The sequence below is a fragment of the Diabrotica undecimpunctata genome, chromosome 10 (genome assembly GCF_040954645.1).
Source record: "Diabrotica undecimpunctata isolate CICGRU chromosome 10, icDiaUnde3, whole genome shotgun sequence".
In the NCBI taxonomy this organism is placed as follows: Eukaryota; Metazoa; Arthropoda; class Insecta; order Coleoptera; family Chrysomelidae; genus Diabrotica; species Diabrotica undecimpunctata.
The window spans coordinates 38,228,168-38,255,553 of NC_092812.1; the positions used below are offsets into that span (position 1 = coordinate 38,228,168).

Genomic DNA, 27,386 nt, shown 5'->3' on the forward strand with positions numbered 1-27,386 from the left:
AAGACCAAAAATAAAAACTAGGAGGTGTTATAAACTTAATCATCCTAGCAAATGCAAAGCTGAACACTTGAACTCAAAAAGGTAGAGTACCAAAGCATGTGAACTGCTGTGGTAACTTCTTACAACAAAATTAACTTATGCTGATACTCGATAACTATAGCAGATAGCTACAACAAATTTATAAGAATATCTAACATAAGAGCACTAAAAGGAGTTTAATGTGCCAGTAACTCTAACAACCATAGCAAAATAGTAAGAGTTAAGGTAGAAGTAATAACAAAACAGAACATCAAGAACGAGTAGACCAATTTCCGAAGAAATTGCTCCATAATAGACAATGTAGACATTTTTGACAAATCTATCCACCGCTAAAGCTTAATAAATAACACAATTTTCCTTATTAGACAGTAATCATCAAATTAAAAAAAAATGAAATTGAATGAAGCTAATACTAGGTACTAGGAAGCTTAAGCGAATTTATCATAAACGTCGATGCCACTTGAAATTTCGTAAACGTACATATAGATTTGGACATTGATTGAGACCAGTCCTAAGTATGGCCCTCACAATGGAAGAAGTTCCATTACCATGCAAATACAGAAATACTCTAGTTTCTTTAAGTTCGAGACCATGAAGTGAGATTCTGTTATGTGAACATCGAATCGAACAAGTTCTAGGATCCATCAGCATCCTATGAGAGTAAAGCAGATAATGGTAAAACAAAACAAGCAGATTAAAATAAAATTTATTACATATGTACAAAACATTAAAATTATTTACCACAATTATTTACAACTGTTCATAAAATGGATACAAAAAAATTGTATAAAGAAAAGTAACAAGTATGTATTTTGTCGACAGGAACAACAAATATGTTCAGTTAAAAAATATCTAGAACTTTCAGTAAAATCTGTACTCTTTTTAAATCTGTACATAATGCTATAGCTTTTTTGTTTAGACTATGGTCGTAGAGACGGAATTATAGAAGTTATGAATTATACTACAGATTGATTTATTATCAGCACTTGTTGTCGTTGTTAATACCGTTTTTCTGAAACTGATTACTAATTTCCGTTAAAGCTAATGAAAACATAAGTTAATAATGAGAAAACTCTTGAATGTAATCAGTTGAATAGAAAAACGTTTACAATTTACATTCTACCAAATGTATATGGTGTGTGATGTTGTGTATTAGCCATAGTAGTCACCAAATTCCCTTGTTCGTTAATAACATATCCTGTATTTGCTAACTGATACGAAAATGTATTTGTTGTAGTATGGTTATTACTATGTTGAGGAGTCACAACATTTGCGTTGGGGACTAACTGCGGAACAGGAGTGACTAAAAAGGTTTGCTGGTGATGTTGAGCATTGGTAGTATCAGTTGGAGATGGAGCAACTACTAACGGAATCACTTGTTGAACTTCGTTGGTAATGACACATTTTTGTACTTGAATTTGCTGTTCACGAGGTCTTTCAATAACCGTTTGTATTTGTTGATTTTGGGTAGCAGTTTGAACTTGTGCCGTTTGTTGCTGCTGTTGACTACTGTTATGGGTAGTATTTTGATTAGTGGAATGATGTGGGGTACAAGATTTTGGTTCGACTTTGCAGAATTTTACATGTGGAAATTGTTCCTTCATAAAATGCCTAAATGTTGAATAACCCATTAATTTAATACCAGGTTCAAGAATCTGTCCATATTCTTTATAAGAATCATGTAGATTTTTTCGTGTGACATCCCACGGAAGCTGTATAGGCTGTTTGGTATTTACGATATCTTTTTCTCCGGTATGCTGTTGTAAATACTGTTTCAAAAACTCAGTGGCGTGTCTATAAATATCGAGAGAGAAGGTATTATGAGGTTTTTTACCATGATTACCATGTACTCTAGGAGCGACACCATGTGTCATTACGTGTTTTCTTATCCTTTTTAATTGATAATGTGTACAGTTTTCTAAATATAAAAAAGCATCAAGACATACTCTTCTACCTTGATACACATACTGTGCTCTTAACCTCCTTCGTTCCTTGTGTCTTACCGTAGTATCAGGGTTTGCTAAACAAGCCATAGTAACTCCCATTAAATACATATCGTGTTCACCTTTGGTAAGTTCAGCTATATTAAGTCGATGTTTATAGACACTCTCAGCATTTAAACCCCTGAAACAGCTTTCATCTTGGCATTCACAACCTCTTTTAAATCTATCTTTTACTTGAGCAACACTTTCCTCTATCTTTGTTGGATCATTTGGCATTCCATTAACTACTTTTTTCTTTTTTTTCACTGTAATCTTTTTTTTAGGCTTCGGATTTTCTTTTTTAATTTCATTTTCTGTGCCTTTTGGGGATTCATCACCTGTTTCAGATTCTTCTATAGAATGGCCAGTGTAAATAGTATTAATATTACTCTCTGGATCAACTATTGTGTGGCCCTCCCAAATGACCTAAAATATATAGAATTAATTAAGTTCAATATATTAGGTACATTTTATTAACAAATTATTTAGAATATTGAAAGACGAACTGCCAATTTAAATATAATGGCAAGTTTGGATATGTTGGGTACCTAGGATCTATGCATAAGGCAGTGTGAAACGGATAGATAATATAGTTAAAACAGGATTAGTCCAATGGAAGGAAGCAAATGGCATACAGTGTATTGGAAAATACCAATCCAATTATAGCAAATTTTAGAAAACTTTTATAAAGCCATCTATCATATATATGATTTATACGTCCATATGGACGTATATATAATGAATGTTGCGATAGTAACAAATAGAAAAACACTAAATTGATGTAGCCTAAATCTAAGTATGGTTCGATGGATGACCGAAACAACAAAATTAAAAGGGTTCTGAAACTGATAAACTGCATTAGGCTTTCACGGCCATCGTCTAACTTGTTAAACTTTGTTCGGGCTGTTAGGCCGTTGTCTTCTGAAATTAGTTCTCGACGTTTCGCCAACACTAGGGGTTGGCATCTTCTGGAGATGTTACTGCTTCGCTTGTAACCTGAAAATGACGCCGCGTTGTACTACGGAGGCAATATTTATATTTCCCACTCGCCTCCCCTCCACTGGTTTCGGCTTGAGGGGGCGTGTCGTCGTTTGTAGTAGCTTTTCTTTCTCCGTGTTTGGCGGGAAGGGTGTTTGTGGATTTTAATATTGGTATCCACGTCTTGTTAATTTTCAGTCCTTCTTCTATACGATTAAAATTATTTGGGTGCTTATATATTTCCACCGCTTCCCGATATAACCGTGGGTAGTACTGTGAAGTTTTGTCCAGCATCTGCGTTTCTTCAAACAGTATTCGATGTTCTCCGCTTCCCAAAGCGTGTTCGGCAACGGCAGATTTGTCGATATGTTTATGATATGTATGAGAATTAATCTCAGAAGACAACGGCCTAACAGCCCGAACAAACAGTTTAACAGGTTCTGAAACTGTTTTCTTGTGGCATGTTCAAGATAAATATTATGTTTATATGGGATTAAGCCACAGTTGATTGTAATGACAATTACATTTTTAAACATGTTTGATGTTTCCATTCCGGAAATCGTTCCCAATTTGATAGGTATGATAACCTTAAACAACTTTAGGTTATAAACAAATCACACCTCACAATTTTTGAAATAATCTTTTTGAGAACGATTTTTGGTCTACAACTTGGTCCGAACCTGGTCTACAGCCAGGTTAGCACCCTACTGATAGACTTTAAAACCATACAACTCATAGAAACAGGATTATGCATCGGAACAGGAATGATTTCATTACGAAGACTAACGCGACAAAGAGGACAACGAATTTATGGAAAACGAGAAATATACTTCGCATCGGTACTTAGAACCTAACGTCTCTAAACACAAGAGAGAAGAAAATTACAAAAGAGCTTATAGAAAAAAATATAGACATATATATACTACAAGAGACATAGAAAAAAGGAAGGGTCAAATTATGCTAGATGACTATCTGATAATTTACGGTGGTGGTTCAAAAGAAACCAGAGCCAAAGAAGGAGTCGCCCTGTTAGTACACAAAAATTTTTGACACCAAGTACAAGAATGTAAATATACATCTGAAAGAATAGTAAGTGTAAAAATTATACTGGATGTCAAACCTTTGAATGTGATAACAATCTATGAACCAGAAACAACAGAGATAATACCACAGGGGAAAACTTCTACGAACACCTTCAGACTGTAATAAACGAGACCCCAAATGATGAATATATAATCATTATGGGTGATTTTAATGCCCGTATTGGCAATGATATAGTTTCAGGATAAAACAGCAATATAACAAAAATATCAGAAATGAAAACGGAGACCTTCTGACGGACCTCTGCAGTATAAATGAGATTCGTATTAATAATACATTTTTTCCTCACAAAGAACAATACAAATACACTTTTGAAAACAGTAGAGGACAAAGATCTATGATAGACTATATTATGTCGAATATAGTGTTACAGCCCTCTCAAATCTTGCCTGTAAGAGCACGAACATCAGCAGAAACAGGAAGCGATCATAAATTGGTATTGTGCAAAATCAGAATGAAAACATATATGTGATAACAAAACACCAGAATACACCACAAAGTTAAAAGTCGAAAGCTTACAGGATGACTCCACAAGATACTTATTCCAAAAAGAAATAACCGAAAAAAGCAGAAATACATATATCACAGAAAGTGATGGAGTCGAAGAAAGTTATGCAAAAATTAAGTCTAATATCTTAGTCTTGGTCAAGGAAGTTCTTGGCGAAAGAAATATAAATAAAAATAAATCGTTCCCAAGGCGAAGAACTCCATGGTTTTGTACAAAAGTGAAGGAAAAATGCAAAGAAAGGAAAAAAGCTTACCTGAAATACATGTCAACCAAAACACAAGAGGCATACCATAATTACAAGACAATTAGAAACGAAACACATGCACTTGTAAGAAAAATAAAAAATGATCACTGGGAACGCTTTTCGAAAGAAATGGAACATGATGTTTACGGTCTGCAAAAGGAAATATGGCGCTTCATAAGGTCAAAAAACGGAGGTAAAGGAACTAATAGAACCAAAACACATAGAAAAGGATATGTGGATTGACTACCTATAAAAACTATATGCAGAAGAAGAACAAACCACGCTAGAATCGGAAACACCAGAAATTACCATAAATGAAGAACTTAATATAAATGTACAGGAAGTTCGGAAAATACTTTAAAACCCGAAGAACAGAAAAGCAGCAGGTAAAGACGGGATACCAAACGAGGAGCAGCAATGACAGAACAATTAACAACATTAATTAATAAAATTATAAAACACAATAAAATATCGGAAGAATGAAGAACGACCGAACTAATTCTACTATTCAAAAAAGAAGAACAGCCAAAAAACTACAAAGGTATAAACTTGTTAAGTACTACGCTAAAACTTACAACTAAAATTTTACAAGTGCTAATAAATCAGATGAAGTTTAGCAGATGAACAACAGGGTTTTCGTAGTGGAAGATCGTGTACAGATGCAGTATTCGTTATAAAGCAAATTACTGAGAAATCACTCGAGTATAATAGACCAGCATTTCTGTGTCTGATTGATCTAAAGAAAGCGTTTGACAGAGTAAGACTTAAAGATGTAATCCATCTTCTGTATAATAGAGAAGTTTCCCTACATATTATAAAAACTATTAAAAACATCTACCAAAACAACAAAATGGAAGTCAGAATAGATAGACAACTTACAGAACCTATTGAAATAGGCAGCGGAATAAGACAAGGGGATTCATTGAGCCCCATGCTCTTCAATTTGACCATGGATGAAATCATCAAAAGCGTTAACAAAGAAAGAGGATACAGAATGGGAAACAAAGAAATCAAAATACTCTCGTTACGCAGACGACGCAATACTGATAGCCCAAGATGAAGATAGTCTGCAAAGACTGGTCCACGGATATAACATGAGAGAAAAAGAATTTCATATGACAATCTCATCTCAGAAAACTAAAACAATAGTAGTCAGCAAATAACGAACCAGATGTAAAATAGAAATAATTAATGGCATCAGTATTGAACAAGTAATGGAAATAAAATACCTGGGAATTACACTGTCTAGCTATGGAGACCTGGACAAAGAAGTGAGAGCACAAAAGTACAAAAAGCAAATAGACTGACAGACTGCCTTAATAACACTATATGGCGAAAAAGACACAAAAACTGAGATGAAATCAATAATTTATAAAGCCAGTGTCATACAAATAATGACATATTCCTCAGAAACAAGACCAGACACAGTTACAACGCAAAGGCTACTGGAAACGGTAGAGATGAGAGTACTGAGAAGAATTACAGGAAATACGCTGAGAGATCGAAAGAAAAGTGAAGACATTAGAAGAAAATGTAACGTACAGTGTATAAATGAATGGACACAAAATAGAAAAAAAGAATGGAATAACCACATAAGCAGAATGGAGGAGACCCGTGTCGTCAAAATAGCAAGAGATAAGTCACCAATCGGCAGAAGATGGAGTGACAACCTTCCATATAGGTATTAATCAGCCAATGAATAAGCAGAATTGCTTATAAAGAGGAAGAAGAAGAGAACGACTGTTGACAAACATAGTTAAAAATATAATTATCATTACTATCAAATGTGGCTTAATCCCATATAAACAAATTTATTAAATAAATATATTACAGAAAATCTGAATATGGTGCTTGCTAAATGCTAAAATGATGGAGCATGTGTGTTAAACTTCTAAATACAATTCAACTTAAAATATGACAATCATTGAATATGAATAGTTGATGAAAAAAAAAAGTATAACAAGGCAGCAAAACACCTAATTCGTGAGAGATTTGGTACATTCATATCTTTTATAATTTATATTGATATAGCCACGACAGAAAAAGGAGTCAGCAGAAAAAAATACAATGAATATATTACATTATTTATAACCACAGACAGCCCGTTATTTCTTGGAAATATGACTATAACTTTTAGGTGATGTATTGGCAGACCACACGCATAAATTAAATTTTCAAAAATTTTACAATATCCATCGCCTTTCTCCGCCAAGCACGTATTCCCATATTTCTCATGTCTTCATCGATGTTATACAGGAACCTTGTTCTGGGTCTTCCTCTTCTTTTCTGACCAATGGATCTATCAAGGAGCGTTATTTTGTTCCATCCGCCTTATTATGCCCTATCCACATCAGACGTCCTATCTCAATATATTTTACGATATCTGGTTCCTGGTATATTCTATAAAGTTGGAAGTTGTATCCTCTCCACACTCAGCGCTCCATAGATTCGCCTTATTACTTTTCTTTCGAAAAATAACATGTTTTCATTACTTTTTGTTAGATTTCAGGTCTCAAACATATGTTAGGACTGGGCGTATTATTGTTTTGTAGAGTTTTACCTTTGTATTTCTCGATATAATTGAGGATCTAAGGAGATTGAGCCCAAAATAGCATCTGTTGGCCGTGCAAACTCTGCGGTAATATTATTTTTAGTGTTAACGAGCGTTCCCAGGTATAGTTTGTTCACTGCTTCGATGATGTCATTTTCTATAACAAGTGACCGTGGGATTTGTGGTTGCGTGGTTATTTTCATGTACTTCGTTTTGTTGGTGTTTATTATTAAACCCATTTTTGTAGCCGATTCCTTTAGTGCTATATACGTCTCTAGTAGAGCGTTTTCCATTCTACCAAAAATATTGATATTATCAGCATAGGAAAGGATTTGCACTGATTTGTTATATATTGAGCCGGTGGTTGTGATTTGTGACATACGTATTACTTTTCCAAAGACATATTGAATAGAGTCTCCCTTGCGCAGGGAGATTCTATTCAATCTTCCTTGTTTTGTCTCCAAGAATACAATTCGCACCACGTTTTCAGTGTTACTGACATAATAGATAATGTGCTGCTTTCAAGTGCGATGATATTCTAATGAATGTATGTTCTAATAATTCGATCTTGTGTACAAAAAAAATTGTAGCAGGTTATGCTTAAGCATAATTTAAATGTTTTATTTATGCCCATTAGGCTATGAAACCATGTCTGGTATGATTCAAAGTGAATATTAAGAAAGAAAGTCATGGATTTTAACCTACTCAATAGTTAATATAGGTCTACGAAAGGAAAAATCATGAGAGATAAGGCAATGGCCGTGGACACAGTTTTGGAATATAAGAGAACAGGTTGGTCAAGAGAGTTGGAGGTCGATAAAGCCAAACCAAAAAATAGAAGAAAAACTATCTAGTAAAATTAGGTTTTAACATACATATATGTAAGATAATATTCTAATTGAAGAACACATGAGAGATAAAGTGACACTTTGCGACAATGGAAAAAGTATATGTACAACTACCTGCTGCTCATCCAGATTATGTGTGAAGTGCCCTGAATCAATAGCTGAAAATAATGAATGAGATATAGACACTGGTGTGTGCCATTGTATCTGTGCTTCTTCCTGTCCATCAGCATTGGTCGAAGACTGATATGTTTGGTTTTCTACAACATCCTCTTGTTTTTCAATTCTCTCTACTGATAGCAATGTATGTAAGACTTCACTAGCTTCCTTCTCAGCTGAGTCATCGACTACTGACATCTAAAAAAAAATAAGTTTTTAACATAGATTAGCACATGTATAGAAATCATGTTAATATTGAACAAAATATATTCTTAACACCCAAGGTATTATTTGGTATGGCATATTTTACCATTCTTCAAAACACCCTCAGAGGCATGCTGAATAGTATGTGGCACGACTGGATGATTGTGAACATGTAGATCAAGTATATAACACAAAAGTTCAGTGGGGTTTAGGCCGGGAGTCAAAACAAATTGTACAACAAGTTCACTCGTAATTTTTATTGCTTATAATTCGTTTCGATATTACACCATTTTGCTTTTGTAACCTTCATTTTCAGAATTTAATTCTGACAACCAGATGAAATTTTATCTGTTTAATTTCACAAAACTAGAAGAAGTTCGTTCTGCGGAAGTGACCTGTCACTCTAGGCCACGCCCCTGGTGACGTAGGAACGCCCCCTCGTGCCTCAAGGCCACGCCCCTCGAGTAATGGTGTCATAGGAACGCCCCCATGTAAACGCCTGACCAATGATCATAGGAACGGTATGGACATAGTGACAGGTCACTTTCGCTCCAGAAAGAACTTGTCACATCTACTAAAACTTTTAATGGCCTTATTGGCCTCGACAATTTAAAACTCTTTCAAGCCCAATTAAACTTTCCTGAATCACTTCTAGTTACAAAAAATTCCACAATCCCTATTAAATATTATAAAACAAATAAAACACAATTTTATTCCATTTGTAATGTAAACAGCAAGGAAATAAAGAAGGAAAAATTAAGAGGTAATTAGCCTAGTAATGAGTAATAATTATTTAAGAAATTATTATATATTCCAAATTAATAAAGAATAAATTCGACACCGTTTAACGTATACATTTCAAATTAAAAACAAAATAATTGACCCAGTTTAACACAAGCCTGAATGTTTAAAAATTACGACACTTAGACCGTGTTGGAAATTAATACATAGTACGAATTGTTAAACAAGTGAGAAGAATTGTGCTGAGTAAAGAGCTTTTCCATAGCGTGATCCAGTTTAACACATGGAATACGTGACATAAAGAATCTAAGGAGGAGTTGGCGATACATAAAAACAAACAGAAGTTGGTCAGTCGTTCAGTAGTAGCGCGGCGCCTGAGGGCCCCACGCGAGAGCGGAGTTAGTGGGAAGTTTTCACGCAGCAGCTCCACGCCATAGTGTGGAGATCGGGAGGTACGCAGACAGTGGACGCGTTAATTAACTCGACGGGGCAGTGTGACGTATAAAGTGTCGGCAACTGGAGATTCGAAGGTACGAAATCTCAAATCCCGGTAGACTGGAGGCGTATTCCCTAGCTAGAGCCTAGATACGCAGAGGTAACTAAGATCTCTATATACTAACCCCAGGTATATCTAATAATACGGAAATTGTCTGATCTTTAATTCCTTGCTGGTTTCTTCTCGTCTCCCTTCGCGCCTGAGCGAACATTTTTGTCATAACTGATATTTGTAATGTACAGTCTAGTTAATACATTGTAAATTCGAAATTTGTTTTGTTATTCCTAGCGTTACAGGTCGAGACTAGAAGAGATACACATTTCGCTATGCAGTGCTCCGGCTTCTAACGTAAGCCCATAGCCTCTCACTCTTTGCAGGACCTGAGACCGAGAAGTCCTTGATCCCCTTCCCCTCCAAAAAGATTTCTCTACCCTCTTGTAAATCCGCGAGGGCGAAACCAGTCAGTTTCAGACTAGTGGAGCCAGTAAGCCTTGCCCCGCTCGCAGGGATAAGTATCCCCTAAGGATTGTAGAGACATTGATAAGGAGATTGAACGGACGCCTTCTACAATGGTGACAACATATTATCAGAGTGGAGACAATTCATTAGAGGGGTATATTAGATTTAATTACAGCTTCCAATAATAAATTATCCTATCTTATTAGAATGGTGTCTTCACCCCCAATATAACCTTATATATTACTAGAATAGTAATTCTATATTATTAGACATTCACTTGAAACCAAATTCAATTAGCCAAGTCAAAGTTCCAGAAAAGAAGAAAAAGGAACTATCATTATTCCCAGACAAAGTTTGAAAGGCGTCGTAGTATGAGAATCTCTTACCAATGCCGAAAAGCATCTCGCCTGGACCGAAATTGCCTACTTCACGTCAGAACCTATTCATCTTTTCCTTACGGAACCACTTGATACTAAGGAAATATACATCGAAGATTTTCATATATATTACATGGAAACAACCTTCGGACCAGAATACAGGCAAGATATCGATGACTTGAATAAAACCGAACATCTTAACCAAGAAGAAGAGGAACAAGTTCGCCGCCTGTGTCGAAAATTCTCTGATATATTTTACTAACCAGACACTCCTCTAAGTTTTACCAACGAAGTTAAACACCATATCAAAACCAAAGATGAAGAGCCAGTATATATGAAATCGTACCCATATGTACATAAGAAAGAAGTAAAGAAACAAATATCTTCAATGTTAGATCAAGGCATCATTAGACCAAGCCAATCACCATGGTGGTCACCCATATGGATCGTGCCAAAAACCAGATTCGTCCGGTAAAATAAAGTGGAGAATAGTAGTAGATTATAGGAAGGTCAACGAGAAAACAATAGAAGACCGATATGATATGTCAGTATTTTACCACCCTCGACTTAGAGAGCGGATTTCATTTTAACAGCATTTAATGTGGAAAATGGAGCCTACTAATATGTAACAATGCCATTTGGCCTTAAGAACGCCCCGTCTACGTTCCAACGCATGATGTACAACGTATTAAAAGGACTCTAAGGAGAAATCTTTCTCGTCTACATGGACGACGTAATCGTATATTCAACATCACTGCAAGAGCACATTGTAAATCTCACAAAGGTATTTTTCAACGACTAAGAGGAGAGTTTATTAAGGAAGTTTTTGATGATTTAGGCAACATGGAAGATGATGGATGGTCAACATATAATAATCCAGATGAAGATCGAATAGTCAACGAGATTGTAATTAAAAAAGCAAATCAATTAATCTCAGAAAATATTTCAGACGATATGGTTGAAAAAGAAGCTCAAAACATAGACGAAGACGGAAATAAAACAAGACATACAGCAGCAGAAAATCCAGATCTTGGCATTCCTATTTCAGAAAAATCACATAACTTTTACAATAACCAAATTATTACTTATCAAAACCGTCCACTACAGCCCACGACCTCCAACAATTGCCCAAACTTTTTCCAATAAAAAGCGTTATTATATTCATCTATCGAAAGACCAGTTACAATCCGATCCTATAAAATTTTTCAAGTACAACCCGAAGTTCAAGTTTCAACCCGAAAAAGAAGTATGCAATTTTATTTGAAGAGGAATAAGTCTTTGCAGAAATTTGCCAAATTATCAGAAAAACGTTTAAAAACAACGCATATGATCTGGTAAAATGTAATCTTTTATTGAAAGATGTTATTGAAAGAAGAAACTCCGAAGAAAAACAAAATGAACTTATAAAGAACTATCATCAAGAAAAAACTAACCATAGAGGAATAGCTAAAACAGAAAACCAAATAAGAAAACGATATTACTGGCCTAATATCAAGAAAGACATAGAAGATGTCATAAACTTCTGCGATATATGCCAAGAAAATAAATATGACAGACTTCCTCCCAAACCAAAATTTATGGTTACACCAACTGCTACTAAACCACTAGAAATTTTAGGCCAATGGACAGAAGTTTCTAACCATAATACACGTATTTTCGAAGTATGGACAAGCCTACCCAATAGATAGAGGAAATGCCATCAATGTACTCAACGCTCTATTAATTTTTGTAACACACCGTGGACTCCCAACAATGATAGTAGCCGATAATGGTACAGAATTCAAAAATGGGGTAAGACAAGAATTTATCGACTCACATGAAATCTCAATCCACTATACAACGCCAGAGAATCCGCAATCCAACGTGATAATTGAGAGATTTCATTCTACACTAATTGAACACCTTCGGATCTTAAGAAACGCCAAAGCAACGTTATCGATAAAATAACAAATGGTATACGCTATAATTGGGTACAATTATTCCATACATTCAGCAACCAAGTTAAAAAATATTGATATCCTGAACGGACATATCAATGCAAAAGATCCATTTGACGTTGACATAGAGAAAATAATATTAAACAATTATGTACAAAATCATAGAGAGATAACTAAAAACTATACAAGGAAGTTAACCGGCATATACAAAAAAACAAAGAGAAAGTAATCGAAAACAGAAACAAATCTAGCCAACTTCCTATTACATATAAACCAAACACAAAAATTTATACCAGGAAAACAGTCACCAGAAACAAATTCATCATCATTATGCAACCTCTTCTGTCCACTGCTGGACATAGGTCTCTCCCATTTTTCGCCACTCTTCACGGTTCTGTGCGTCTTGTTGCCGCAGAAACAAATTACTTCCGCGATATTCTGGGAAACTTATAAAAGAAAATAACAAAGTGACTGTTAATACATCAAAAGCCACAGTTCATAACGCAGTTACTACAGCAATTCAAAATAGATTCAGCTATCCGTATTTCAGCAGTTTACAAAACTTTGACCAAGCACTAAGATTACCAATTAAAATCAGCTCAAAAAAAATTCACAACAGTTTAACCATATAGTAGAACAAGAAGAGGACTAATAAATGTATTATATAGGAAGCATTATCAAAGCCATTTCTGGCAATCTAGATCAAGATGATGCAGAAAAATACAACAATGCCATAGATACCTTACAGACAAATCAAGAAAAAAAATAATTCATTTTAATCATCACGTTATCCTGAACAAGAAGATCATAAAAGTTTAACGAAACTATCACATTACTAACACACAACGAAGAAATAATAACTGAAGAAGTAAATAATATCAACGCGAACCTCAATAAATTTCTTTTTGACTTCAACCATTATTTACAAGCAAGGAATGTTCTGGACCAATTAAATTTAACTCTTCAAATTATTCTTCATCTAATAAATGACCCAGAAGAAGCCATTACATATTCTCGTGTAAATACTCTACACAACAGTGTGATCAAGGAACAAGAAATAAAATGGGTCATCAATAAAATGTTAGGCAGAGGCTTAACACCATAAGGCAGACCAGATAGTGTACATCAAAGACGAAGACATCCTAAAATACTACGATATCATTAAAGTCATCATTCAATCTTCGCTTATCCACTGCTGGACATAGATCTCCCTCATAATTTTCCATCTATTTCGATCTTGTGCCTCTTGCATCCAATTCCTATGACAACGTTTTAGATCGTCAGTCCAACGTGTTGGTGGGCGACCTCTGCTTCGGTAGGCATCATCTCTTGGTCTCCATTCCAGTATCCGCTTTGTCCATCTATTATCTGTCATTCGAGCCACGTGACCTGCCCAGTTCCATTTCAGTGTTGCTACTCTCTCTACTGCATCAGCCACTCCTGTTCTTTGTCGTAGCTGGCGATTTGGGATCTTGTCTCGTAGTGAAACGCCCAACATAGCACGCTCCATCGCCCTTTGACACACACGGATCTTTTGAACTGTTCTCCTTGTCATGGTCAACGTTTCGGCACCGTAAGTTAACACTGGCAAAACACACTGATTAAACGTTTTTCTTTTAAGGCATATTGGTATATCAGACGATTTGAAAATATGGTTCAGCTTGCCGAAGGCTGCCCAAGTCAGTCTTATACGACGGAGAAGCTCAACGGTTTGGTTATCTTTTCCTATGCGAATCTCATGACCTAGGTATTTATAGGCCATTACCTGGTCTATGGATCTTGTTCCTACGCATATATCTTCGCTGACTACAAGATTTGTCATCATCTGGGTTTTAGATATATTTATTTTCAATCCCCCTTCTAGCGAGGAAAGGTAGAGCTGATTTAAAAGTTCTTTGGCCTCATCTATCCTATCAGCTATTAGTACAATATCATCTGCAAACCTTAGATGGCTAAGCTTTTCTCCGTTTATGTTTATGCCCTTGTCGGTCAGTTTTGCCCTTTTACATATATATTCCAAATCATTAAAGTAGATGCCTATTATTCAAACCATACTATTATATTTATTCTCCATTTTCCAGCCCTACTCCCTTACTTATTATCATTTATTTCCGATACCTACCGCAAATTATACTACAATTATCCCTCCTGAATCATATCTCCTTATAAATGATAATAAATCCTTTTTAATATTTGGAAGAACCCTGTGCCAAATCGACACGAGATATCTTTGCAAAGAAGGAACCATACTAGAAGCAACGAAAACCGAATTCACTCCTGTACAAACTTCCACTCATCCAAAGACTGTCAGAAGCCCATGATATTGGAATATTTCCAGAATCAACCCAAATTACAACTCGATGTTCTACAACAAAAATTTTGGGCCTAAAAGGAACTCATCTCATTAATCTTCCGCCAAGCCACCAGAGTTATATAAATTCAAGAACAACCATTCCCGAGGAACCGGTAATGCTTCCCAAAATTAGGACCATAGATATTCAAACATCAACGAAATTCAAACCATTGAGGATAGATCACATCCCCTTAGACAAACTCCATATACTGTCCAAGGAAGAAGAAATATATTAGGGTGGATCGATAATCGCAAAATTAAAAAAAAATGACAAATTGATTTGGAATACCCACCAAAAGTTACCTTAAATAACGGTTAATAAGAAAGTTTTATTGCGACTTTTGGATAAAATTACTTCCTCTTTCCTCTACAGGCTTTTGAAAAACGAAAAAAAAAATGTTTTTATTAACAGAAGTCTGATCCTGGCGGTCCTAGTTTGTTTAGTGTAGTCTCATCTGCGGGGATGCTGCGACTTTCAGTAATGTTTGTAAGTTCGCACGTCTCGCACGTACTTAGTTTGCAGTTAGTCGTGAAAATTGAACAGGTTTGTCGTTTTCGGCGATCGTGTCATAAAATATGAGTTTTCCAAAGATACGTTTTACTAGGCAATACATTGAGTATCCGTTAACTGGTGTCCCTACAGATTTTAAAGGTAACGTACTTCCTTCGAAAGCTGATGTTTTACAATTTTATTTATGGACAAGGTATAATTTAAAATCTCCAAATTCAGGGAAGGAATCTAACATACTATCTGACAAAACTTTAAGTATGTGGCAGTAAGCTTCAATTCCTACAATAACAAGAAAACGTGTTTTACAATTAATAAAACTCATCACGACAAGTATTTAAAACTTTTGAGGTATTCGGAAGTTAAGAAAAATGATAGTTACAAAAACGTGTCCAGGAATTTCAAACTGATAACACTCATCTGTTTGATATCAGGGCTTTCAAATGAAAATGTTTGAACAATGTTCTTGAGACAAGGAAAAAAGGTACCCAAAATAAACGGAGTGTGCACATGACACTCGCCTGCATATAAGACAGCTTTCACTTCGTCGCATTCTCATTGCAAAAACTAAGGCCAATAAGGATTCATCTTATATCCGACCTTTAATTATTCCTTAAATTAATTTTGACGCAGATGACTATATTGATCTGATTGATTGGCAAAACAATAAAATAACTTGCCTTCCATTGCTTCAAAGTTTGAAAGTAGAGGATTTAAAAAATATTATTTCTGATTATCCTCAAAAATTCATCGAGATCGCTACATTTCCCTGTCACATCCAATCAGTAAAGAGATTCGTGAAGCTCTTAAATGAAGCATCTTCATCGGTTGTTGGGTCACAAAAAAGAGACAGTTTTATCAATGCAAAAATTGATTCGCGCAAAGATATGCCAAAATTTAAGCCGAAAAAAGACTATAAACAATAAATAATCAAAATTAAAAGGAGGAGTAGGGAGTGAGTAATGGAATAAAAATGACATATTTCAAAGATATTTCAATTGTATATCATTTTTATAATAATAAAATTACTTAACTTTTTAATTAAAATCATCAGTTCGTATTTTTTATTTTTTCAACCCCCCGTAGAGGGCAGAAGATGAACATTTTTTGAAAAATCGCAAATAAAGATTAATTTTGTAATACCAATTGGCAACTTTTGCGCACTATTCCAAAGCAGTTTTAGAAAACTTCGATTTTTCGATCCACCCTAATATACATATTAATATTTCCTCATGGCATGTCATGTCATGACATGAGGAAATATTATCATAATTAAAAACATGACCTCATGTCATGTTTTTAATTTTCGCTGAGAATCAGACTATAATGGATGTAATAAATCATAATCTTTCTTCACAAACGCACTCTATTAATTTTGCATCCTCCATTATTACCAAAAGTGACGAAAATATGATACAACAACTCAAAACAGGTGACTGACTGACTGTGTCCTATTCACACGAATCCGGCAGTCCAGTCAAGATCAAGTGACAGTCTTGATCACTGGCTGAGCGAGTATACTGTGCTAGTGCATGGAAATTCATCATCATCACCATCAACAGCTATTCCATCATTTCTGTTTGTTGTTTGTTGCATTCATTCGTAACCAGCCATTCTCTTGATGTTATCAGTCCATGTGGTTTGAGGTCTGCTACGTTACTTGTTTGCTCTTGGTCACCATTCAATAATTCACTTCGTCCAATGGTTGTCTTCCATTCTTTATATGTGTCCTGCCCAGTTCCATTTTAAGATAAAGATCTTTTGGATTACATCTGTTAATTTCGTTTGTCTTCTTATTTCTTCATTGGACTTACTATTGCTGAGCTTAATGTTGAGCACTCTCCGTTCCATAGCCCTCTGAGTCACTTGGAGTTTGTAGACTAAGTTGTTGTTAAAAGCCCATGGGAAGCAAACATGGAAATTACCTTATTAGAAAACCACAGAAGCAATCTTGACTGTATTGTCTCTGACTGTGGCGTGACTGTTGGTCTGAATCAACCTTTAGTGTTTCCTAAAACAATCCTTTTATCTCAAAAGAAAAAAATTTGACTTAAGTAGTGCCTTTTGGTTGTAAGCCCACGTTATAATATTTTCAGTATTTGATGTTTTTTTTTGTAATGAAAATAAATGTTGATTTATATGTCATTCTTTAACTATCTACCAAAATTTAAACACTACAGAAATACCTTATTGTATTGATACATTTTCTTGCATATACAGATTGAACGAATTTAAAACGGAACATACAGTTTAATATACGTCTGTTTGAACTGCATTTGAAATAGTGGACCAATATAAAACTTGGACAAAAATAAATCCATACCCGGTGATAGACATTGTATAAAATATCGTTCAACTATCTGTCTCCTTTAAAGGAAAGAGGAGCTTGCATAATAGTCGGAGAGATAGAGCTGAAATTTTGAACTGATCAGTAATATGACATTTCTCTATTGGAATATATTCATTGTAACTGGGTTAAGACTTCGCCTTACAGGCGGACGCCCCTCGTGGTACGTGGCCCCTCGGGATGAAATTGCAATTTTTTGGGGAAAAATTAACGATAAGTAATATGTCCGCCATTTTCATGGCTCATTATTTAGCCCCTAAAAACTCTAAATCCAAAAGAGCGGACAGCTGGGTTGGTACAGAGAGCCATAAAACGGGGTCAAATGTACCACTTGCCTGCGCATTTTAGGTCTCGGTAACAATTTTCAAACTGGTTTTATTATGATATTTTTATACCGATTGATTTGAAAATTTGTATGCTCACTTCTGTTACTATTCTGAAAAGCGTCAAGTAGAGTTTTCCTCAAAATTTTCCAAAAAAATTTCCGTAAATGAAAATTTTCGTAATTTTTTGAGGTAAAATCTAATTTGTAGAATCCTTTCGATTTTCTGTCAGTTATACCATGAATTTTTCCAAAAATTTTCAAACGATTTTTCCGATAAGAAAAAAAAATTTAGAAAAACTTTAAAAATTTCGTCATTTTTCTCACTCTCACTGATGTCATCACATTCATCATCTTCGTCACTTTCACTTTCAATAATATCACATTCATTATCTGCTTCATTTTCAATCACTACTTCTCGAATTGATTCTGGCATCTGAGGTCCACTAAACCATTTGAATTTATATGTTTCATCTTCAAACTCCCAACCATGTTCTTCAACAATCAATTCTGTTGGTACTTTTTTATGAGCATTTGTCCAAATATTTGAAATATAATGGGCTCGCAGTAGATGTTGGTGTAATTCATCTAGACATGGTGGTAAGCTTGAAGCATCGAAATTTTTTAGTTTTTTTTTTAAAAGGCTCGTTCATATCATGCAACTTATACTGCCGGTTAAATAGTGAAAATCTCACATCGTTTACTTTTCTTTTTGGAATTGTTCTCGTCAGTCCTGTTCCATATAAGTGACATATGAAAGTTTCTAAGGTTTCAAAAACTTCATTACAATCGAAGTCAGTTTCACCAAGTTGGATAAAAGCATCTTGATACTTATTACATTTAGGGCATGCGTCTAGAATTACTGATCTAAATGGAACGCGCATCATTATTATTTTAATATTTTAAAATAATAATGATGCAAAATTAATGTCCAAACAGAATTTGTAAAATTATAATTAACTAATGAAAAAAAAAATCAATCAATTTGAAAGTTAAAAAAAATATTGAAAATATCTAAGTAAAAACTAAATTTCAAAACTTAAAAAATTGATAATTCTACTATTAAATTGATTTTTATTAATAATTATTTGTAAAATGTTAAAGGAATTCTACAAATTGAATTTTACCTATTGATAAATAGAAATAATATATTTTGTATTTGATTATTAATGTAATAATAAATAAAAATTTTCTTATATCTGAACAACCCTTATTTATGCAATATAAATTTAAAAACCTTTTTATTGTAATAAAAAATAAGTAAAATTACTATTTGTTATACCAAAAATATTTAATAGTTAACATTATAAAATTACTTTAATTTAATAAAATATCAAATATCAAACATTTATTCAATTAAAAATTAATTCGTAAAATATTTATATTTAAGAAAAAAATGTGATTTGTAAAGTAAATCTAAATAAATAGTTTGAAAAAAAAACATTATCATAATATCATTTTAAAACTACAAAATATTCTATAAAAGATTCAGACGATGACGTAGAGTTTTATCAAATGTTTTAGAAAAGTTTTTCTAATTTTTTTTTTCTTATCGGAAAAATCGTTTGAAAATTTTTGGAAAAAAATCATAGTATAACTTACAGAAAATCGAAAGGATTCTATAAATTAGATTTTACCTCAAAAAATTACGAACATTTTCATTTACGGAAATTTTTTTGGAAAATTTTGAGGAAAACTCTACTTGACGCTTCTCAGAATAGTAACAGAAGTGAGCATACAAATTTTCAAATAAATCGGTATAAAAAATCATAATAAAATCAGTTTGAAAATTGTTACCGAGACCTAAAATGCGCAGGCAAGTGGTACATTTGACCCCGTTTTATGGCTCTCTGTACCAACCCAGCTGTCCGCCCTTTTGGATTTAGAGTTTTTAGGGGCTAAATAATGAGCCATGAAAATGGCGGACATATTACTTATCGTTAATTTTTCCCCAAAAAATTGCAATTTCACCCCTGTCCGCCACCCCTTATGTATCCACTCTCGCGTCCGCCCTTTGGGATTTCGTCTGGTTATACCAAGATCTTACTCTGGGCAAATTTTCAGCCATATTATCGATCGTTAATTTTTCTGAAAAAAATTACAACTTCATCCCTGTATAGCCACCCCCTGTACCACGAGGGGCGACCGCCTGTAAGGCAAAGTCTTAACCCAGTTACAATGAATATATTCCAATAGAGAAATGTCATATTACTGATCAGTTCAAAATTTCGGCTCTATCTCTTGGACTATAAGGAAGCGATAAGTGGTTTGACAGCATAATAACTGCTTGTGTAGTCTAGTTTTCACAGTGATTCTAGCCAACCTATTTGGGTGGAGTTTTGACTTGTTCTTGAATGAATTCAGAATCCAGCAGCCCGCTGAAGTATTGGATTTTTATAATATAATTATTTGACAACCTTTTGTTGGCCAATCACCTAGAGCGGAGTTGAGCCGAAATACATTGATTTCGTATGTTCCGTTTTAAATTCGTTCAATCTGTATATCATCACTTGATATAAACTCAAAAATCACCAAAATTCTACTATCTACTCATGACATTGTTTTAAGGTGAATGTAAGGTTTATCAATAGGCCCCTAAGGAGCAGGAATACTAACCGATTACTAAACTGTGATTTTAATTTAGGTAGCTTACCCTAGTCGTATAAATTTCAACTTGGACGTTCATTTACATGTTTGTGAATGAAATCGTATACCGTAGTTCACCAGATTCTTGCGTGCAGCGCAAAGGTCATTGTTTGAATTTCATTATATACATAATAATATATACATTTTACTAACTTTCACAATACGCGAATCGGACAACCTGAAATTTGACAACGTTTCCAAAAGAGATCTCACTTGCCATCTTACAGTGACAGTTGATTAACGGTGTTATGCAGAGAACTAGAACAGTTGCTGCTGAAGTTCGTAAGTAAATTTTACCGCTACTGGAAGTCCTTAGATGTGGTAATATACGGATATTCCTTTTTGTAAATTATTACGTTATCAGAGGTCCCTAATTACTTATCTGTTGTATGCTTTTAGGCAAGCAGCACACTGAAACAAAGAAAGAAACCAGCTGATAGGGATTTCTGCTACTTCTGTGAAAGTTTAGTACTTAACTTTGCAAGACATATTTGTAGAGATCATTCTAGGGAAGTAGAAGTTCAAAGAATTCTATCTAAACCAGTGACAAATAAAGAACGAAAGGATTTTATTCCTAGTCTAAGACAAAAGGCAATTACTACAAAACTGCAAAAAGGTTTCTTAAGCCTCTTGACAAAGGGATGTTTCTTTTATATACTGTTACAGCTTTTATGCATCCAGACAGTTATGGCGACATAAGAAAACTTGTAAGGAAAATTCAAATATTGATGGTAATTTAACTGATTGAACAGGAACATATTTTAAACGAATAATTACAGATGATAATATTATAATGAAAGTTTTTCCAAAAATGCGACCAGATAAAATTTCAGTTATTGCCCCAGTCTTATTAGTGCATTTCAATAGAGATATATAAAAATTCATCGCTAAAGTCATTTTGTCAATGTAGCATTACGAAAGATGCGTGAACTAGCCAGATAGCCCCTTGCTATAATTGACATTAATAAATTGGTAAAATCTTTGATGAATTTATTGCAGCGTAAGTATTATGATATTCTAATAGGGGCAACCAAAATTGTTGCTAATTATAGCAAAACAAAAGAATATTTTAAATCACCAACATTTGCAGTGGATATTTCTACAACTTTAAAGTAGTGCTGTGAATTAGCCTTGGTGTTTGCTTTAACACATAAAGATATACAGATTGAACGAATTTAAAACGGAACATACGAAATCAATGTATTTCGGCTCAACTCCGCTCTAGGTGGTTGGCCAACAAAAGGTTGTCAAATAATTATATTATAAAAATCCAATACTTCAGCGGGCTGCTGGATTCTGAATTCATTCAAGAACAAGTCAAAACTCCACCCAAATAGGTAGCCTAGAATCACTGTGAAAACTAGACTACACAAGCAGTTATTATGCTGTCAAACCACTTATCGCTTCCTTATAGTCCAAGAGATAGAGCCGAAATTTTGAACTCATCAGTAATATGACATTTCTCTATTGGAATATATTCATTGTAACTGGGTTAAGACTTTGCCTTACAGGCGGACGAAATCATTTGAAAATTTTTGGAAAAAAATCATGGTATAACTGACAGAAAATCGAAAGGATTCTACAAATTAGATTTTACCTCAAAAAATTACGAAAATTTTCTACGGAAATTTTTTTGGAAAATTTTGAGGAAAACTCTACTTGACGCTTTTCAGAATAGTAACAGAAGTGAGCATACAAATTTTCAAATCAATCGGTATAAAAATATCATAATAAAATCAGTTTGAAAATTGTTACCGAGACCTAAAATGCGCAGGCAAGTGGTAGATTTGACCCCGTTTTATCTCTCTCTGTACCAACCCAGCTGTCCGCTCTTTTGGATTTAGAGTTTTTAGGGGCTAAATAATGAGCCATGAAAATGGCGGACATATTACTTATCGTTAATTTTTCCCCAAAAAATTGCAATTTCATCCCTGTCCGCCACCCCTTATGTATCCACTCTCGCGTCCGCCCTTTGGGATTTCGTCTAGTTATACCAAGATCTTACTCTGGGCAAATTTTCAGCCATATTATCGATCGTTAATTTTTCCGAAAAAAATTACAACTTCATCCCTGTATAGCCACCCCCTGTACCACGAGGGGCGTCCGCCTGTAAGGCAAAGTCTTAACCCAGTTACAATGAATATATTCCAATACAGAAATGTCATATTACTGATCAGTTCAAAATTTCGGCTCTATCTCTCCGACTATTAGGCAAGCTCCTCTTTCCTTTAAAGGAGACAGATAGTTGAACGATATTTTATACAATGTCTATCACCAGGTATGGATTTATTTTTGTCCAAGTTTTATATTGGTCCACTATTTCAAATGCAGTTCAAACAGACATATATTAAATTGTATGTTCCGTTTTAAATTCGTTCAATCTGTATACTCAACAGTGTCTGTAGCAGAAGCAGAGTCAGCTATTAAAACAATGTTCCCACTAATTTCAGCTAATTGGAGACATGATAAGTCCACAGAATGTTGTAATTAGTTTATTTTAATAATTAAATGTTTAGGAAAAATATAAAACAAGAAAATAAATGGATACAATTTATATAGCTTATTATTATGCATTTAACATAAGCATTAAATTTTTTTGCACATTGTTACACAAACTAACAAAATAGAAATATTTAAAAAACGCCAATCTGATTAAATTCTTTTTTTCCAACTTATTTATGTCTGTCTTGTAAAAAAAGAAATAAAAAATTAAGAATTTTAGTCAAAACGTCTAGGGTATTTTCTAACTTGAATTATTGGAAGACTTAATCCAGCGCAATCTGCAAACATTTCACGACATCAACACTATGATGACAAATGCCCTTCATACATACTCACATACAGAATATTATTAAAAACAGTTTATTGTCGAATAATACTATTAAATAGAAAATACCCTGACAGAGTTTTTCGACATAGTCTCCAATAGAAAAGATTTTATTTATTAAAGAGGTTTAAATGAGTTGTGATGCCAGGTAAAATACACAGAAGTGTTTCAGTTCTAATCAGTATTCATGTCCAAAAAGACATAACAATTATACTAAAAGCTAGAGCTATTGTAGTTGAACAAACGAATAAATATTTATTTGCACCTCCACATAGCAAACACCATATTGTTGGATATAAATTTCTTGCAAAATATGCCAAAAGTAGTGGTGCCAAAAGATATAAAGGTACTTCTACTTATCTTAGAAAATATTTGGCTACCTTATCTTAAATCTATAATATGATAGAGTTTGACCTAGAACAATTATCAAGTTTTATGGGGCATACTCCTGGTACTGATAAATTATCAGTTTCATGGGGCTCACTCCTGGTACTTAATTTTCTACCTTTTCCCTCAAGATGTGTACCAGTCATCTAAGTAGCTAAAATTCTATTATTAATGGAACATAAGTTAGCAGCAAATTTTAAAGTGAAATCAATAGACGAAATAGATATTAACTTAGAAGATGATCTTAAAAATGAAACTGCAATAGAAGATGATTTTCCGGAAACTAAACCACAGAGTCTGTTAGAAAAAACAGAATTGGCTAATAATGTACAAAACAAAAAAACCTGAAAGTCAAAAACCAATTATAAGAATTAAATGTACAGAACACAAAAAGAAGGTAGTTTAGTAGATATACCAGTGGCGGCTGGTGTGTTAAAATTTTGGGTAGGCCAAACCAGCAAATTACAAATAGGTATGTGTAATCAGTGGCGTATCCAGAGGGAGGGGTCACGGGGTCATGACCCCCCCCCTAAAAATATTTGGAAACCCACTTATCCTATTGGTGGTAAGACTAAAAGTGACCTTGCATCAGAGAAAAGTAATCACCCTCAAGATCCATGACCTCCCCAAAAAAACTTCTGTAGCCGCCAATGTGTGTAATACATATTTTTTTTTGTGAGAGTGGGAATCTTTTTTTTTCGAATTTTACAATTTTTTTACAATTTATTTGGGCAACCGTGCACTTGTTTGCAATCGTGTTGTTTGTTTAAAAATATGTTACAATTATAGATTATGTTACATATTTTTTTATCATAATTTAAAAGAAAATTTATATTACAATTCAATAATTACGTTACAAGTGACAAGGATGATCGGCGTAGCCCCGATCGTCTGGTGCCTAAACAGCAAGCATAAACACGACAATATAAATCGTTGTCCGGCAAGCTGCTTAACTTCAAACGCTTTTTGTACGGGGATCTTATGTGAGCTGGGTCGGCCAGTTCCGATCGGGCCTATTAATGATTTAAAATGCCTGAATACGATTTGATGCTTTCTGTGGTAATATAATAACATAGTTGTTTTAACGGACGCTAATGTATTAAGTGATTTAGTACATTTAAAAGTTATTTACATGCATTAACATAATTTTTGAATATATTTTTTCCAATTTTAAAGCTCTTAAAACTATTGGGTAGGTCGGACCTATCCTGCCTACCCCCAAAAGCCGACACTGAGATATACGGAATAAAAAACCTCATATGTGAAGAACTGATCAAAGCCAACCCTGAAACTTGATAAAAATTGATCTAAGATTAAAGTTTTTGTTCAAAATTTATGTTGCAAGAAGTGTTCACGTAACATGAAATTATTTTGTTTTTTATTTCATTTTAATTATTTCCTAATTTAAGTTTTTTCAATTTTCTACTTTCATTTTTGTTATAGTTTACTGAATAAATTCCATAGGAATCTTAAAGATGTCTTTACTATACTTTTTCATAATCAGCTAAGATAACTAAAACTATAAAGGTTCCTGATGTCAATCATTAGATGTCTGTATATTTTATTTAATAATACTTAGATCTGTTAACACGATAACACATGATAACACTGCCAGACTTTTGATGACTGTAATAAGTCCAATTTTTATACATCTAAAAGTCCAAATATCAGATTATTATGTTTAAGGATATTTTTGAAAAAATTACTATCTCTATTTTTATAAAACTGAGCCATGTACCATTATAATACCATTGTTAGCTCTTATACATTCAGAAATATCGCAAAAAGTCAGTTATTAAGGTGGACGCCGAATGCTAGCATATGTAACGGAAGTCCATTTGATAGCAGGATGTATATATGTATATATATATATATATATATATATATATATATATATATATATATATATATATATCCACAATCTTACATGTGCAAACTAAAAGCCTATTAAAAGAAGTTCTTGAATGAAGAAGAAATTAAATCAGGAATTTTTACTCTTGCCTTGTTACTGTTTTAACTCTTGAATTTATTAGTTAGGTAGGTAGTGCAGGAAAAGTTTACCTCACTGAAGGGTATTTAATTTTACTCATGTTATATCTAATAACAATATAATGACTACAAAACTTTGTTTAGGCATAGAAAAGTAGGTATGCACTATTCTATATACAATATTCTAAATTTTATTTTTATTTCCTATTAGTTTGAGTACCAAATTAGACACAATTTTTGAAATACTAATTTGTAAAAAAAAAAACAGGAAAAACAGAAACAGTTATAATTTCCAATGGTTTAAAATGATGGGCAGATTGTAACTTAGGATGAACTGATAAAGTTGGTATTTAAAGATACTTTTAATTACACGAAAATTTTTACTTTAATGTTACTATAGAGTGTGAGTATTTAATCATAGATTAACCTGTGATATTGTTTTATATACCTGTTATATAAAAATATAACCACAAAATTGCATGTTTATAAACAAAATAATGACATCAATACATATAATTGTTTTAAAGGAAAACAGTCTTTAAAGTAGCAAAGAAAAGATCAAATTCGCTCGACAGCTTGCTTTCTAGTCACACAAAAGTAGACCATAATGGCATCCATTACAAATAAAATTTAGTTACCTTTTTGTGGATTATTCTATAATTTTTCAAAGTTTTGTCCTTAAATTTAACATAAAATAAAGAAGATAATGTCTTTACATATTTCAGTACTTATGAAACGCTCACTTAAATCAATATTTTAAAGAAATCTTAATTTTAAATATGAATTAATTATTAATATACAAAGCTATGCCTGCACTTCTGTCTAAACTTTATGTTATCTTACCCTCTACCTGCGCACTAAGTAGGTTTATCACATACTGCGCCGGTTCATAATATTATGGCGACTAGGACACTTGGAACTGTTATAGGTATTGTTTTATATATTGTTTTATATAAAATTGTATTCGGTTCAAAAGAAACTGAATAATAAAATAAGATTTACAATTTTGTTTTTAATTTCATGTCATGTTTCTACAATCTAATCTTACAAAAATATAACCATACTTTTGAAATTGCAGTATTGGTCACAGAGAAATATTTAAAACATTTGAGATTGAGTCAATCAATTTTCTCAAAAATATTGATTTGATTCCTTCTATGTAATATAAAATAGCCTTACTTAACCCTCGGGCGGGCGCACTTTTAAAAATCACAGGTATGGGCGCGCGGCGTCACTATGCCGTAAGGAGAAAAACATATAGATTAAATTCAAAAGATACATTTTTTCCATGATATACCTAATTCTAAAGTTCTAAATAATCGTAAACTTTGATTTAATTATTTACTTAAAAAAAGTACAAAAATAAAATATTATTTTTATTTTATA

General features: G+C 33.6%; 1 protein-coding gene across 4 annotated transcripts; it reads right to left on the reverse strand.

Annotated features, from left to right (window-relative positions):
- Positions 1–729: 729 nt before the first annotated feature.
- LOC140452122 (uncharacterized) lies at positions 730–27,202 on the reverse strand. Of its 4 annotated transcripts, none has more exons than XM_072546198.1 (3): positions 27,180–27,202; positions 8,363–8,605; positions 730–2,447 (listed from the first exon to the last, which is right to left on the reverse strand). In XM_072546198.1, exons 2-3 carry the CDS (start codon positions 8,603–8,605, stop codon positions 1,152–1,154), a joined length of 1,539 nt encoding a protein of 512 aa, XP_072402299.1. In that variant the 5' UTR covers positions 27,180–27,202; the 3' UTR covers positions 730–1,151. The 4 variants fall into 4 exon arrangements, with proteins under 4 accessions (XP_072402299.1, XP_072402298.1, XP_072402296.1 ...); XM_072546197.1 differs by lacking the exon at positions 27,180–27,202 and adding an exon at positions 26,639–26,839; XM_072546195.1 differs by lacking the exon at positions 27,180–27,202 and adding an exon at positions 20,805–21,068 and having other exon boundaries at positions 8,366–8,605.
- Positions 27,203–27,386: the final 184 nt, after the last annotated feature.

Excerpts from the sequence above, each read along its gene's own strand:
- LOC140452122 (XM_072546194.1), bottom strand. The coding sequence starts at position 20,837 with ATGAACGTCCAAGTTGAAATTTATACGACTAGG. Across the intron at positions 8,606-20,804 it reads TTGAAATTTATACGACTAGG|ATGTCAGTAGTCGATGACTC; the intron begins GTAAGCTACCTA and ends ATTTTTTTTTAG. Across the intron at positions 2,448-8,362 it reads ATCTGGATGAGCAGCAGGTA|GTCATTTGGGAGGGCCACAC; the intron begins GTTGTACATATA and ends TATATATTTTAG.